At 38.2% G+C, this 16,997-nt stretch overlaps 1 protein-coding gene across 1 annotated transcript in view; it reads left to right on the top strand.

Moving 5' to 3' along the window:
- The window catches only part of RAB11FIP2 (RAB11 family interacting protein 2), a 34,273-nt gene extending 17,538 nt beyond the window's left edge, over positions 1-16,735 (top strand). Inside the window, exons 4-5 of the mRNA XM_081104379.1 lie at positions 9,447-9,492; positions 15,577-16,735. Coding sequence (XP_080960505.1) covers positions 9,447-9,492; positions 15,577-15,804 — 274 coding nt within the window. The 3' untranslated portion in view covers positions 15,805-16,735. The remainder of the gene's footprint in view (positions 1-9,446; positions 9,493-15,576) is intronic.
- The last annotated feature ends 262 nt before the right edge of the window (positions 16,736-16,997 follow it).

Here is a 16,997-nt window from a genome sequence, read left to right as displayed (position 1 = left end):
CTTCTGTGTGCCCCACCTTCCCAGGCCTCCTGCTTCCGTGTTCAGAACATTTCCTCTTGGGCCTTTATAACCATATCACCTGTGATTACTTTTCTTCATAACAATAAGCATTAACTTTTGGAAAACAGGTACCGTTTCCATATATTTAATATATGGTGGGAGTGTTACCTGTGGCCAGGCTGTTCTAAGTAGCTGCTGCTGGTAGAAGATAAAGCGGTTAACTTGATTATGAAATGAGTTTTCTTTTTTGCATTTGTCTAGTGTCTAAGAGCGTTAGGGTCCAGATATTTGAATCCTTGAGCTTAAATTTTAAAGATAAATGAGGGCTCTTTGATTTGATGTGTTCCATACAATATAGTATAATATTATTATGTAATAATAATTAAATAGAAATATATAAATATTAAGATATATAAATATTTATTACATATTAAGTATTATACATCAAATACATGTTTTTATGTATTTTATATGTATTTTTAAGCTTAGAGCTCTTTCTGACAAAAGTGCTAATACCTCTTGAATAGCAATTACATGAATCAGTTTGGCCTAGAATGAAACTTAATTCACATGGCCAGTGTTTAGAGCTGTTTTAACAGACACGTATGTCAAGCTCTATTAGGGCTGGGCTGACTGGGTTGAAGCGATGGTTCATAGAGAACTGGTGGCCTCACCGGCTGGCCAGAGGGAAGGTGCACAGTGGCCTGTAATCCAGGCAGTGACTGTTGAACACGGTGCTTGCTGAGGGAAGGTGCAGTTTGCTCAGAATTTGGGAAATGCTTCTTTAAGGAAGAGGCCTTTGAGCCTGTTCTTAACCATAGACAGTGATTTTATAAGATAGGGCATGAGTAAGAGAGTTATTTCAGCAAACAGCAGGAAAGCATTAAAATTGTGAAGAAAGATTTTATAAATAGGGACTACGTTAGCTCTTTACCAATCACTTAGTAATTTCACCATTTCTTTTCTAGTCAGAGTCATGGAGCTATATATACTCCATGTCTGTCATTCCCCAAGGAAGTATGTTGCTACTTTAAGCGACCAAGGAGCCAATTAGGAGGGTGCCCTGCCGCACCTCTGCATTGAAACCTCTTTTTATGGAGCCTGGTGCGGGAATGGGGGTGTTCAGGTTAATCACATATTTTGTTTACTTGAGGTGTACATGATATTTTTTTTCATATAGATTATTTTTAAATAAAATACCCAAACTAAATAAAAAATGTAAATCATAATTTAATATTTGATTCAGAAGATCTATTTAACTTCTTCCACCCATGGATTTTACAGAATAACATGAAAAAAATATATATATATAGTAATATAATACTCAGGTTTTGGAATCAGTGTGGTGTGGATTTGAGTCTGTTGAATAGCTGGGTGATCTTACTCACCTCTGAGCCTCATTGTTGTTCAGTGTTACATGGGATAAAGCTACCTTGGTGTTATGCAGGGGCATGAACACTGTGCCAGGGGAGCGTTTGCCACAGGGTGAGTCTGGAAACAGTGGCTCTCTCTGTGATTTTACTGCACAGCATCTACAGAATCACTTTACGTTAAGTGAAGTTATTAGTAACAAAATATTCTCAACTTTAAAAAACTTAAATGCAAGTGGAATTTAGGAGCTGACCAATAAAGGGTATACATTTGGAAGAAAACAATAAACTTGATAGATTTTCTAGTTTCTTTCAAGATATATGTTTAGTAATAATCTTTGATGAAATAAACCAAACTACATTGAAATTTAGTAAAAGTAGAAAACTTATTTTGTTACTATACAAGGCAAAGGTATTATACCTACTATTGCTATAAATTCCTGTGTTCAGAAATTCTTGCATAGCACGAGTAAGGACAGTGTGTGGTAGATTTCTAACGTTTGGCTCTGTCTTAAAGCATGCTGACTATTTCCTAAACTCACGTGCTGAGCTCAGATTAAATTGTGAAAGAGGACATCATAGCTTCCTCTCCAGAACTTGGCCTTGTCTCAGGTACAAAGCCAGCTTGGGTACTCTTGGCCAGGGGCATTGTGGGCTCTCTGTCCTTTTGTGCCGAGTCCAGCAGGACCCAGGGGCAACTTGCCTCATTCCTGCCCTCATGGCAGAATTACCTCTGCACAGGTTGTCCTCATTCTTTCCTCAGGAAGAAGCTGATCAAGGGCACTGGGTTGGCCTGGCTCATACAGAGTCAGAGCCTATGCTGGGTCTGGCCCTGGTAGGGGCCTGATGCCTTGTTCTCATCACACCTTTCCAGCTTTACAGTTTTGCTTCTAAAATGAACAACTTGATTCCCACCTCCATCCCCATCCCCAACTCCAAATAGACTAGTGCAGTGGTCGGCAAACTGCGACTCGCGAGCCACATGCGGCTCTTTGGCCCCTTGAGTGTGGCTCTTCCACAAAATACCCACTTCTGCGCATGGGCCACAAAGTTTCAATCACACTGTACATGCACGCCCGCATGTGGTATTTTGTGGAAGAGCCACACTCAAGGGGCCAAAGAGCCGCATGTGGCTCGCGAGCCGCAGTTGGCCGACCACTGGACTAGTGGACCTATGGCAGGCAGTGGACCAGGGTCTACTTAGAGCAACGGGGTGAACACAGCCTAACTTCTGAGAGTGACAGTATTCCTAAAGATTTGGGGAGAAGGATTCTTTTTTTTTATCAAGAAAAAGACATATGATTGTAGTTAGAGTGAAAAATGCAAAAATGTACCTGAAGTTTTAAGTTAAATTTGAGATGTCAAGGAAATTTTATGCTGTTGCAGATGTATTCTCATGTATTACGGTGCGAAAGAGAAAAATGAGAAGCTTAGTTTTAAATAAATGGAGAACTGTTGGAATTCATAGGGCTTATGTTGGACAATTTGTGAATCGTTTGGTTGATTTATATTTAAAATAATTACTTCTTTTCTAGAATAGTAAGTTAAACTTGATTGAATATAATGCCTTAATTTTGTAAATATCTTGAAATCGTTACATTTTAGGACCTTTTCAACAATATATTTGTTACTGTTCAGATAGAAAAGCAGCTAGGTCTGAACCTGCTGTCCATGATCTTTAGTGTCACTGACCATAGTCATTAATTGTCTTGCCTGTGAGATCTCTTGCGAGATGTCCTGTGAGACTATTAATAAGTCAATTACTGTTGGTCCCCATAGACATATCGTATTAGGTTTTGTTTTGCTATTCATGTATTTAGTGTGCTTGCCCAGACCCAAGAGAGATAATGTAGTACTTTATATCATTAATTTGACTTGGTACCGATTTTTCTTTTTTTCCTAAAAAGAAAGGGAGAGAGACAATATGGAGTTGCACCTTGCCTCTTAAGCCGTGTCTGCTTGTGAAATAAACCGAATTGAAACGTACAAAAGGTTGTATTTACTAGTGGAAATTCTCTTTGGACACTTCATTTCTTTGGGTTTTTATAAAGAGGATCATTCAAGAACATTTCTTGAACTCCTTAACTTCTTTAAACTCTATTGAACTTCTACGGAATAAATGTTTTTAGTATTTTTCCAGAAAAATCTCAAGCTAATCTGTATTGTGGTCAGATACCTAAACTGGTGGACCTGGTTGGTGAAATGGATAAACTAGGTAGATGTGTTGACTTTATTGGAGTCACCTTTCAATTCATATTGGCAGTTGTATCAGAATAATTCTTCCTATCTTAAAAAGAACTGAAAAAAATCCATTAATAATCCTGCCAGACCTAGATATACAGTAAATAATAGTTATTATTCAGAAAAAAATCATTTCCTCTCCTCTGGCCACTTTATAAACTTGTTGTTGAAACTGACCTTCCATTGATTTACTCAGTAGACTCTTAGCTCAGCTTTTACACATTTTTACTAAGCACTGGCTATTCATTTAGTCAACATACCTTTGTTAAGCATCTGCCATGATGCTCTAAGTATTGTCACATTCGGGGACTGAAAAGGTTAATGAGATACCATTCTTTCTTCAAGGAGTTTATAGAAGAAAGGGGTGGGGAATCCAGGGATTAAGATTCACAAAAGGCAGACTTTTTAAACATATTTTAGCAAGAGAGGAAGGAAGAGGGGGTGGAGGGAGAGAGAGAGAGAGACATCGATAGGGTGCCTCCTGTCTGGGGATCAAACCCTCAACCTGAGTATGTGCCCTGACCAGGAATCAAACCTGCCACTTTTTTAGGTGTACAGGTCGATGCTCCAACCAATTGAGGCATCTGGCCAGGGCCACAAAAGGCAAAGTTTAAGAAAAATAAAATTTAGAGCAGTTTTAGGTTACAGCAAAATTGAGTGGAAGGTACAGAGATTCCCATGTATTCCTACCCCACACATGCATAGCCTCCCCCATTATTAATATCCCTCACTAGAGTGGTGCATTTGTCACAACTGATTGACCTATATTGACACATTATAATTATATAAAGCCCATAATTTACATTAGGGTTCTTGTATATTCTATGGGTTTCGACAAATGTATAATGACATGTGTCCACCTTTATGTATTATAAAACCTTATTAATTACTGTTCCTTTGAAAACTTAATAACTGTTACCTGGAGTAAGCTTCTTAACTTTTCTGTGCCTGTTTGGTCTTCTGTAAATGGAAGTAAAAAGTAGCACCTCATGGGACTGAGTTAACATGTAAAGTGCTCAGAAAGACACCTGGTAGGTACCACAGTTAAAAGTCCAATAAATAACCGTGTTGTTGGGCCTATGTCTTTTTATTCTCCCTTGCTTCACTGTCAATGGGGCACTTTCCTTTTCCTCGCTTCAGACTCATTAAAGGTGCTGTTATGTTCTGTTACAGTTCTGTTTATACCCCTCCCCTAGCTACATTTGTCTCCAAAGTGAAGCCTCGGGTCTCCAGAGCCCACTCTCTGAGTGAAACAGGAAGATCAATGGGCTACTCCCCTTTGAACATAATGAATGTCAGGAGTTCTTCTGTGACAGGTTAAAGTTGTACTTATCCCCATACACAATAAGGAATGACTGGTGCTCAACTCAACGTTACTCCTCACTCCTTCCCCTCATGGTCCCCCAGCCAGGTGGGACGCCTCCTGGAGTTTTCAAATAACTTGAATCCACTTATTAAATACAAATGGATCAAGTTTGTAGACCAAAATGCGTTTACCTTTGTGGGACCTAGAAAGAGAGGCATTATGGAAGATGTAATAATACTTGTTCTTAAATGCCTTCCAAAGAGCTCCCCGTGTTGTTACTGCGACTTCTCATTGAAGGACTTCAACCCCTAGAGCCAGGAACCTGCACAGTTCGCATTGTCTTATACTAACAAGACTGTGAATCAGTTTTATTAGACCTTTGTTCTTCTGTGGGTTTTTATTTTTATCTTGACAAGCACTTCATACTCCTTTTACTCTCATTAGTCCCTTCCCTGTCTTAGGAATTCTCGCTCCAAATGATTGTATTTATGTTTTTAGAAGAGAAAAGGAACGACAAAGAAAAAGACTCTGATCGTTGCCAAATGCGGCCGTGATTTCTGCAGTATAAGTATTTATTCTGCAGAATAAATCAATAGATGTTATAGGAGAGATACTAATGATTCCTTAAAATATACACAAGTACTATTAATTTCAAAATTTAAAATTAGAGTTTACTTAGAAAAAATTATTTAAATTTGGAAATAGCACAGAGTGAAAAATAAGTTTTTACTTAAAAACTTTAGAATGTTAAGGTAAAGCATTTTCTTAGTTTAAAAATCTTTTTAAAATATGAATTTAAAATATCTGTATCAGCTTAATAGTTACTTTAAAATCCCCTGCTACCCCCAAACTCCTTCAGTTCTGATTTCTAAAACAATTTCTTTTAATTGTGAAATTTAACTTTTCCTGAAGTTCTTTCAGTGTGAGCATGTCTAAGTTCATTTTCTACCTGATTAAGAACACCATGTTCCTTAACCTGTCAACAGCTCAGTTGAGCAGTCAGACTGTATTATTCAATATCTTGTGTGACATGAGGACAGCAGTCCAAAGGGAAAGATATCACAAATTGGTGCCACACTTCGGTAAATAGAGACATTTTATTTTTCACCAAGCTAATTCAATCCAGTTCAGTTAACTCTTTTTCCCCCCTTAAGGAAGGATCAAAAAAAGCAGTGTGAATGCCTGAGTCCGTCATCTGTGTGACATGTCAGTGTGTGACTATAAAGCCGACCACAAGGGAGGGGTTCCGCCTTTAGACTTGAGACAATGCCCCATACAATTGCCCTGAGCCCAGGCCTGCACTGGGGATTGCTGAGTGGCAGGGGGCTCCGATTACAGGCAGGTAGGATGGGAAATAGTGGGGCTCGCTGCACCCGGCACGCTTTCCCCTCCCTGCTGCGACCTGTTCAGTCTGATCTTTCTAATAATTCTCAGACATGCTTCAGGCTGTCACGGAGTTTCACTTTAGTTCCAGAGGCCACAGCCATCGGACATTGCGTATTGCTAGTTTTATGATCTTGATAAAATCTTGGTCCTACATGTCTGTTTCTTAAGAACCCTTATCCCAATAAATCTAATACCAGAATTTCTATTTCTTAGTTCACTGCTTTCTTCCTGAGACATAATGCAATTTATATAGTCTTAATATTGTTTATTCTTCAAGGATGTAATGGGATGGATAATGCTACTGCCCATGAAATGTTTAAGTAGCATTTATGAAAGAAGACTAAAAGTAGGAAACATGGTTGCCCGATGGATCAGGTCTAAGAGCCTCATCTTTGCATCAAACCCTTCAAGGGCTCCTCCCCTGCTGCCTGCCTTGTGTTCCGGTCTCTGATGTCCACTGTGAACACCGCTTTCTAGCAGCCCAGGCTGTGCCCTCTGTTTTGGGAGTCCTCCCTCTCTGGCCTGCCAGACCGATTCTTCATGCCATTGAAAGTCCTACTTCTCCATGGACTCAGGCCTTCCTGCACCAATTGCTGCAAAAGGGAACTCTTTCCACTACAGGGTCTGACAGTGTCACTCCCAGGGTGCTGTCCCCAGCCTCCCCCAATTGCAGCTGGATGGACCATGCGCTCGCCCAGAATGCTGTGCGGTGCACTTTCTGGTCAACCCACGTGGCTGGTACGTTCAGGGCTTTGCAGTGTAACCTGTGCTCAGGGGCCAGAGCCAGACACTCCATTGCCATCTCTGACCACACGCAAGGCACCACACCTCCTTGTGGCTCTCGTGTATTCATTTTGAAAATGAAGATGATTATATCACAATAAGTATAACACCAGTCCAGTATACCTATTTTCTGAATGTACTCTGAATGTAAAAGCTTATTTTTTACTCTGTGGTATTCCTACATTTTAATAATTTTTCTAAGTAAACTAATTTAAAATTTTGAAATTAATACACTGAAATATGTTTTAAGGAATCATTATTATCTCTCCTATAACATCCACTCTTGATTTATTTTGTAGAACAAATATTGAGTAAAGAAACAAGTAAACTGGTGCGAACTTGAAACTGTCCTTCAATTTCTCTGAATGTACAACCTGCCTTAAGGTTGTGAAGATTAAATGAGTTAATTTTGGGAAAGTGCTTAGAACAGTAGCTGACACAGTTCGAGTGCTATGTAAATATTGATTAAATAAAATAATATGTTGAACATGTCCTGTCTGCCAGTCACTGTGCTAAGTGTTTGACATGCTAACTAAGTCAGCCTTCACAGTCTTGTATGGTAGATCCCCATTTCACAGAGGGAGGAACCCAGACAAACAGTTAAGTAACTTGCTCAAGCTCACACAGCAGTTACAGGGCAGAAGCAAGCTTTGAATTCACACCTCCTGGTCCCAGGGCCCTCACCCGCTTCTCTGCTTGTACCCACTGTGCCGTGCTGTGAAACCTGAATGCGGGCATTTTGTCCCGGAGGTGGTCACCGTCAGATGGAGAGAGGCAGCAGAATGTGTTTCTTGACCTGTGGGGAGACCGCTCGCTGTGAGATAATGGCGCGAGGAGAGGGTAGTCCGACTGGACCCTGATGTTGACCACATTGGGTTGAAAATCCGAGAGGATGGGAACCCCATGTGTTAGCAGCTGCTACCGTGGCACCCTAGGCGGAGGACTACTCCATGACAATGTATTTTTGGATTTTGTTTTGTTGTTTTCTTTTAAGCCACTCTTTTTGTCAGACTGGTGAGACTTTCCGGAACAGTGGTCTAGTCTGGGACCATATAGAACACAGTAAAAATGATGAGATACAGGCAATGAGTCAGCCGCCTCTGCCTGTAAATGGTGCATTGTAGGTATTTAAAACATATTCCAGTCTTTTCTGCCAAATCACCCAGCTCTACTGAAATGCTCAGTTTACCCATAGGAGTCCTAGCTAGAGGTCAGCCACCAGTTCTGAAGCGAGCACTACAAATCTTAGTCATAACAAGTGAAACCTTGGCTCTGTGAGAAATTCCTTTGAGGTGGCTGTCCATGGCCTGTATGCTCTGTAGATTTACAGCTCGGGGTGTGTACCTGTAATAATAGATTATTTTCCGGATGTTATAATCTAGTGTCCAGACTGCGTGCACACAGCCCAAAGTTTTGAAAGTGAATTTCTTCAAAGGATTCCAATGATTTGGCTGATAAAGCACAGATAACGTGAAAAATATATTTTACTGTTAAGTCTTTTGGGGGAGGTATAAAAAGGTTCCGAGGACAGTCATGCTTTGTAGTGGTTAGCAAGGCTAATACTCTTAAGTGCCGGGTAAAAATTAAACTTGAATAGCAATGATGAAATATTGACTCATCAGATGGCTTTGAAGTTTAGCGTCTTTTTGGTTGCAGTGCCCTTCCTAATGGACATGTTTCAGAGAAGAAAGTGATGATAGCACTCAGCCGGGATGTTTTCTTACCCTCTGTACAGAAGAAATCCTTTTTTTTTTTTTTTTTGGTCCATTTGGGTATTTGAATTTTGAAGATCAGCTACTTCGACATCACATTCATGATAGAAATGGTTCCTAGCACTCTGAATGTATTCTATTGATAGCCCGATGTTTAAAAATTTAAAAGATAATTGCTTTAATACCTGTAGAATTTTTTTTTTTGCAAAGTTTGCTTTGTCTATTCTATGCTACAATCTTTCCATCCTAAATTTATTTAATTCTCCATCATTTTTTATCAGGAGGACTAAGGTGAGTGTGTATGTAAAATGAATAATAACGTTAGGAAATTTCGTTTTATAAAATATCTCACTGGGTAAAACGCTCATGTTTAAAAATGTTTAGAAACTACATATTTGGAGGTAAAGTTTTTCAGTTCTGATAATAACTGAAGGGTTTTCCTTCAAAGCTTAAAATTGTAGCTGCTTTCGGATGTTGAGTAAATATTGGTTTTCTTCTACATCCTGGATTAAATTTCACTCATCCGAGTGATTTAGGACTTTAGAAATTGTTACTGAAATGTTGGTTTAAAATGTCCTGTTTTTATGTTTCCTCCCATGTGGACCATGATACATTTTTAACATTTGTGTTTTGTCTTTTATTGCTCAGTTTTCATGTAAATCTGACAAGCAGTGAAGACCTCAGGAAAATCCCGGTAAGTTGCAGAGGGGGTTAGAGAAGCAGAAAGCAAGCCACAAGCCAGCCTTCTGCGGGGCACAGGTTTCCAGAAAGGCTCCCATCCCGTCGAATCCCTGTTGCCTACCGATTATAGATTAGCATGATAATTTGGGGAGAAAGAAGAAAAGCAAAACCCAGTCTTTATTTTTAATATATGATAGGGTGTGACTTTTATACAATTAATAGAACTTCAGGTAAACATAATTATAATTGAAGCCTGCTTAGCATATACATATTTTATTTGCAGACTCTTTTAAAATTAATATGAAAGCTGTATGGCAAGGTCAACATTATTGTTAGGAAATAAGAGCATGTGGAGAAAACGGTTTGTTGTTGGGACAAATACTGAAGAAAGAATAATACCGCTTATTAACATTCAACAATCTTGCATCCTGGCAGGAAATGCAGTTAACCAGGAGTGCATTTGAAAGAACCTTTAGGACACTAACCTTCCCAGACAGAACAAAACCATACATATTAGCGGGCTTGGTGTAGCCAGCAGTCGAGTTAAGCTCACATATCTGGCAAAGATTATTCAGGTATCTTAACTTCATGCTATTGTTATTTGAAATCCAGTTTTGGATCTCTGTTCAGAGTTCCATTGCATCTTCAGTCAAATCGAAATATATTAAACCTAGGGCAGAAGTTACTTTATCAAAATGTGGGCACGTGTTCTTGGTAGAAAACTAAATTCTCATTGAATAACAGAAGTAGAGCCTTTACTCCAAGATGCTGGTGGTTGCTGTTTGAACCATCTGCCCTTAATGTGTGTGATCCAGATGTATAATAAGAATTTTTTAAAGCAATAACATATCACAATTTTCTATGATGAGCTATGCCCAGAAGAAACCATGGTAGTGTATAAACCATTCTAAATGTAGTTATTTCTTTAAAATTATAGAAAACATTATAGAAGCTTTGTGCTGTGTTCTTGCTGTTTTATGTAAATGATTTGTAAGTTTTTATGCTTCATAAATACTCCAGTCTTTATAAGATGCAGTCTGGCGAGAAATGTCAGAATATCTGAAGTGAGCCTTTGATCAAATAGTAAAATGAATTCTATCAGGCAAGTTACTTAATCTCAAACAAAATGCAAACATCAAAAAATCGATTTCATGTGTAGCTATTGTTTATTAAGTAACCTTAATTACAATTTCTATGTGCTTGTAAATGTATTTTTCCAAATCTTGTAATTTATTGCTGTAAAAGCATCCTTAGAATTCTTTAAAGAAATAAAATGTGAAAATTGTTTTAGTTAAAGGATTTAAAAGTGATAAAAGAATCCTTGATGTGTGATTATTTTTCTCTGGAATACTAACGATTCTTAAGGACAGTTAAAGGATTACTTAGGTGTTGTTAATTTACTGCAAGATACAAATAGGAGGAGGAACCCATCCTCAGACCGATCGTTTTTTGAGGAAAAGTATTTGAACAATTTTTATTTGAAGATTAGAAGATGTTTGAAGTAATTTCCGTTAAGTTCTCCGATAATAGCCATCCACCAAGTTATTTTTCCTCCTTCTGGACATAGTATTTTGTAATTAAGTTTGTATGTCTTACATGCTAGTGCCAACACCTGTCTGTGAAAGCACAGTGTTTAAACAGGAGCAGTAGCCAGTTGAAAGGGCAGTGTGAGCTCTTTAAGGCCTAATTAAGAACTGAAAGGGAGATGAAGGGAGTAGGACAAAAGATGTGAAAGTAGCTGCGATGATATTCCCAGAGCAAAGTTCCTCATTAGAACAATAATGAGATGATCAGAGAATGCCAAGCCTTCCTCTTATCTCTCTCTCTCTCTCCTCTGGTTGCCTTGGATGTCAGTTAGTGCCCCACCAATATTTGGTTACCAGGACAACCTTTCTTTAAATCTTCAGTTATTTTGAGTCCTGATCATTTGCTTTTGTTCAAATTTAAATATTGTAAAAAAATATATACATTTCCTAGTTTACTGTGTAAAGTAAAAATAGATCACTAGTGATTCTCAAAGTCTTTTGCACAACTATATGTTATTTAAGATTTTGATTAGAAAACTTAATGTAATAATTCTTTTCTCTCACCTAACACCTAATTCCTTATATCTGCATATGGAAATTTTTAACAGAGGTTGGGTGTGAATGAAAAAGAATTGGTTGTGAAAGGGGAAGAAGGAAGAAAAATTTACATTTCAATGTAAGATGACATCTTAAAAACATATGTGCTGTCTGTGTGGAGTGCTGGAGGAAATAATGTTGAGTACTTAGGCGTCCCATGTAGTTTACTTGAGTCTATACCAATAATTTATATTTTCCTGAGAGTTTTCCACTTTAAGCAAAATACTTTTTTTTGCTTATTTTAATTTTCTATTGTACATATGAATTGATATCAGTTATTATTTTATTTGGAATTATATCAACAAACAAGGATATATATTTATTGAGTGTATCAATTTAAGAATCTTATGCCTAAAATTAAAAGGTATTTACCTGCTTTTCAAATATGGGATGAAATCTGGAACTGAGCATAAGACTTTTTAATTATTTTATATATTTTTTCAGAATATAGTTTATAGTACATGTGTTTCTAAAATGTTTTTCTGCCTAAAAACTTGATGTAGAAATTTGGGGTAAAAGTTTCACATAAAAGGACAAGTGGACAATTTATTGAAAAGGTCAGAAGTGTATTTCTGGGAAGTCTGCCTATATGCAAGCATTATAGGGTTGTAGGGGAACAAAATGAGCTGAATAATGGCTTCTGTATATTTCAGATTATGGCTGTGTAGTGTAACACTATTCCAGGATAATAACTATTCTGAGATTAAATTGTCAGATAGTCATGACATAAAATTTAGACTATGTCAAAATAAGAATAGTTTGACATTTTTCATCCTCATCGTCTCTAGAGAAATATTTAAAAAATATTTTAGCTACATTTTCTGGTATTACTGGCGTAGTGCTAAATATAACAATGTAAGTGATTTTCTAGCTATGTTCATCACTTAATTTGTTTGTAGAAGTCAGTTCATATGTGTATAATTTGATTAAGATTAGAGAGACTCAAGCATGTGATTCTTAAGTTAAATTAAGAAAAACATAAGTCAACCAATCAGTAATGAATCCCATTTAGTTTAATTTCATGAATCCCTGCAATTCTCACCAGAATCCCTATTTTTCAGTAAATATTTTATTAGAAAGATGAAATCACATTAGTTGGGTGGTATTACTTTTTAAAAATGCAGTTCAGAAATATCACTATGTAAACCAGGACATTTTAGAGTTAAAAGACCTTGGAGAACATCTCATTTGTCAGAGTGAGCTAGGTTGGTCTCTGTCTCATTTGTGCTGAATTATTCAAGTTAAAGTGAGGAATTCTAGCTTATTTTTAATAAATTAAAAAATATATACTTACCTCTATAGTGTATCTTTTCTATAGAAACCTGCTTAATAATTATTTAATAAGAATGTGGCTAAGAAATTATAATAATGTTTTATATCTCTATTCATGACCAATTAAACTATTCAATACATGAGAGGGTATGTGTATTGAGACTTAATCTTAAAAAAGATGAATTGATCTGAGAGAGAAGAGAATAAAAGTAGATTAACAGAATTGTCCTTTAACTGTTGCAGAGTAACATTCTGAAATGTTTTTAGAGACAAAGGCAATATAACGCATGAAGTTGTATCTTCCCAGTTTCTAATATTAAAACAAAATAAGGTGTTTTAAATATATCTTACAGAACTTAAACTCACTTCCCCTTAGCAGTCTCCCTATTCATTCTGTTGACCTGGTGGAGACCCTCATCAGTATCTGTCTGTGATATTTCAATAGCTTAATAACTAATCGTAGCCCCTCCAAGTGATTTCCCCACTGCTGCCATTTTCATTGTCCTAGAGCAGTGATGGCCAACCTGTGACACGCGTGTCAGAGGTGACACGCGAACTCATTTTTTTGGTTGATTTTTCTTTGTTACATGGCATTTAAATATATAAAATAAATATCAAAAATATAAGTCTTGCCGAAACCGGTTTGGCTCAGTGGATAGAGCGTCGGCTTGCGGACTGAAAGGTCCCAGGTTCGATTCCGGTTAAGGGCATGTGCCTGGGTTGCGGGCACATCCCCAGTGGGAGATGTACAGGAGGCGGCTGATCGATGTTTCTCTCTCATCGATGTTTCTAATTCTCTATCTCTCTCCCTTTCTCTCTGTAAAATATCAATAAAATATATTTAAAATATATATATATATAAGTCTTTGTTTTACTATGGTTGCAAATATCAAAAAATTTCTATATGGCACCAGAGTTAAGTTAGGGTTTTTCAAAATGCTGACATGCCGAGCTCAAAAGGTTCGCCATCACTGGCCTAGAACGTGGCTTCAATCATATCTTTCTTGTCTACGGAAACCTTCGAAGGCTTCCTGTCTCCCACAGCAGTAAACCTACAAGTCCTCAGTGATGGCATTGGTCATCCTCGATGATGTTTGGAACCTGCCATTTCAGCCTCTCAGCTCCCAGTCCCGAACCTTCCTTGCCGGCCATTCTGTACCGATGACCTGTTTGACCCCCGTGCCTCCAGCCTTGCTTCTTCCTTTGAACAGACTGAGCCACTGCTGGAGCTGCACCTGCTGCATTTCCGCCTGGTGCCAGCTAGATCTTCTCCACAGAACCTGAGAGATTCTGTGGGGCTGGGAGCGTGTCCCCTTCCTGGACTTGCATTGTTATCCCGGAGAAGAAAGTGTGGTTGGATAACTTACCCATCAAATTGATGCCTGCACTCAAGCTTGATTTTTGGTTTTGGCAATCCTGGTGCCTGCGGGAACAGGGGATAAAAAGTTACACTTTGGCTTTACTCATGGAAACTTCTAGACACATAGCAAATGAAAGTAGATCCTGAAAATGAGTAAAGGCAAATTTAATGTCTATGGAAAACGGAAAAAGAACCTTTCTGCATTCATTGGTCCCCATTCTCTGTCTCCCACTGAATAGATTAGATACTGTAGTCTGAAAGAGCAAGACCAATTTCCCCAGTATTTTATTTTCCTTAAAGCCAAATGGAAATGTTTTGAATGAAAGTGATAAAAAACATTTTAATTTGTTGAGCTTAGTGATAGAACTATGTATAAAAAGACATAAAAAATACTACTGGTAATTTATGTGTGGGCTTTATATTTTACATAATGAAAAATCTAATTACTATCCACTATAAATGGATGATGACATAGTTTATTGAATTCTTAAGAAATATTTTTCTTTTAATATTAGAATGCTTTGTAATGAAAATTAGGTCAATGCCTTTCTTCTTTTTTGTTTATATTTATACATTAATGTAAAAAGAATTTTCATTAATGGAATAACTTTCACAAAGTAAATCAACAGTGAAATGGAAGAGAATGCAGATATACTAAATATTAACGTGATCATAGTTGAACTCTGAGTTTCCTGATAACAAGGGCAAAAAGGGAAATAAGATAAGGTGTATAGGCATTGCTACTGTGAGATAGAAATGAACTAGTTACTCGGGGGAGAAAACGCTCTTTGCCTCTAAATTAAATCAGAAGTTACTCCCATGGGAGCATCTTATAAGATTTAATTCCGAATGCCTTCAACATTTCATAGCAAGAAGCAGATTTGATCTTGCTGCTGCTTGTGCCCATCTTCAGTAAAGTCAAAGACACAGCATTAAACTACAGTTCAGCGGAAGCAGTTTGATGAGAACTAAACTCATGTCCAAATGTATAGTTCTCAACAGCTTCCTATAGTTCCTCCAAGTTAATTCTTAGCAGTCTTTAATTTTTACCTATTTCAGTTAAATTTATTAGAGAACATTTTATCTGAATCTTAAGTTGTATGCCTGTCTCTTTTACTAGGACATTGTCCACACCGTAAAAAATGATTGTAGAAGAATTTAGAATTAGAATAAGGGCTTTGATGCCTCTGATCTGACGCAGTGCTTGCCTCAGAACTGACTAGCCATTCTGTGAACTGTCACGTTGGTTCTCGCCAAGGACAGAGAAAAACCAGAAGCTGAAGTTCAGAATAATTCTGATTTTGTTCCCGAGAACTGAAGTGCCGCCTCTCTCCCGTTCTAGGACAGCAACCCTTTTGATGCCACTGCCGGGTACCGCAGCCTGACCTACGAGGAGGTCCTGCAGGAGCTGGTGAAGCACAAAGAGCTGCTGCGCAGGAAGGACACGCACATCCGGGAGCTGGAGGACTACATCGACAACCTCCTCGTGCGGGTCATGGAGGAGACGCCCAGCATCCTCCGCGTGCCCTACGAGCCGTCCAGGAAGGCTGGCAAGTTCTCCAACAGCTAACGAGCCATTTGTGCTGCCTTGGTAATTGGGGGAAGACGGGGGGCAAGAAAAGGAAAGAGAAAAGGAAAGACTTGTTACCGGAAGAGACTGCACTTGCAGGTTGCAGTCCAGGCTCGTCCGTTGTGCAAAGGTGTTTTACTTGTAAATATGAGCGGGGACTGTCAAGAGTGACCTTTGAAGTGAGCTCAATAATTAAAACTTTGAGAGGGAAAAGGGCCCGATTCCAGTAAGTCAGCAGCTCCTTGGGATTCACGGGAGTGCTGGCCGGCCCGCTCACCTGCCCGAGGCCCAGGCGTGTCTTCAGAAGTCATGGCTCATTCCTCAGGAAGATTTCTCATGACTTGACATTGTGAGAATTGATACTGTGGTTGGTTCCTGAGCATTCTATTTGTAGACAGTTCAGCTGCAGGAGTACTGCTCATTATAAACACTACTTCCCAAACAGTTCATATTTTATATACATCCGTATGTACGTGAATATAAGTTCATGTATCTTTGCATATAAAATACGTGCATATACCTCACATATACATGTGTTTTTAGGATATTTAAAATCAGTTGGTTTCCTCTAAAATGATACCAGTTTCTTAACTGGAAAATGTATGTGCGCTCAACGAAGCATCATTGCTCCTGCAGTATTACGTGTGTGTAGGGGAGCTGCTTCAAGTCACTCTTGATTCTGAACCTTGGTTTCAAAATGAGCTGCTACTATGTCACTCCAGCGCCAGGTTTTTGCTCTTTATCCAAAAGTAATGCTCTGAAGGCCTTGTTGAAGAATGACGTGTTTTAGGAAAGTCCATTAACTTCAAACAGCGTGGATTTCTCGAATTCATTTTTCAGCGTAACATTTGAGTTTTGTCTAAGCTACAAGCGGGAGATAAGCTAATGTAATTTGTTTTCTTGCCATTCTAAATGCCTATAAAACACTAGCAAAGAAAATAGTAAGAATTAAAGCTGAAAATAACTTGGAGGGTAAAAGTAGGTGATCATCTGATGTCTGATAACCCAAAACAGTGGGCAGATTCTCGGAATAGAGAATTAGGCTTGGTTTCAAGTTCCATAAATAATAGAACAGATGGTTGCATTTGGGTCTTGAACCAAAATAACAGTTACTAAAGAGTGAGTTTTTAGAACAGATCTTTATTAGCATGACGTTACACATTAATCTGCATCTATCCTTTAAGAATTGATTT

Source organism: Myotis nattereri (genome assembly GCF_964212035.1).
Source record: "Myotis nattereri genome assembly, chromosome: 13".
Taxonomy (NCBI): domain Eukaryota; kingdom Metazoa; phylum Chordata; class Mammalia; order Chiroptera; family Vespertilionidae; genus Myotis; species Myotis nattereri.
The sequence above is the reverse complement of the archived record's forward strand: the minus strand, read 5'-3'. Positions and strand labels throughout refer to the sequence as shown.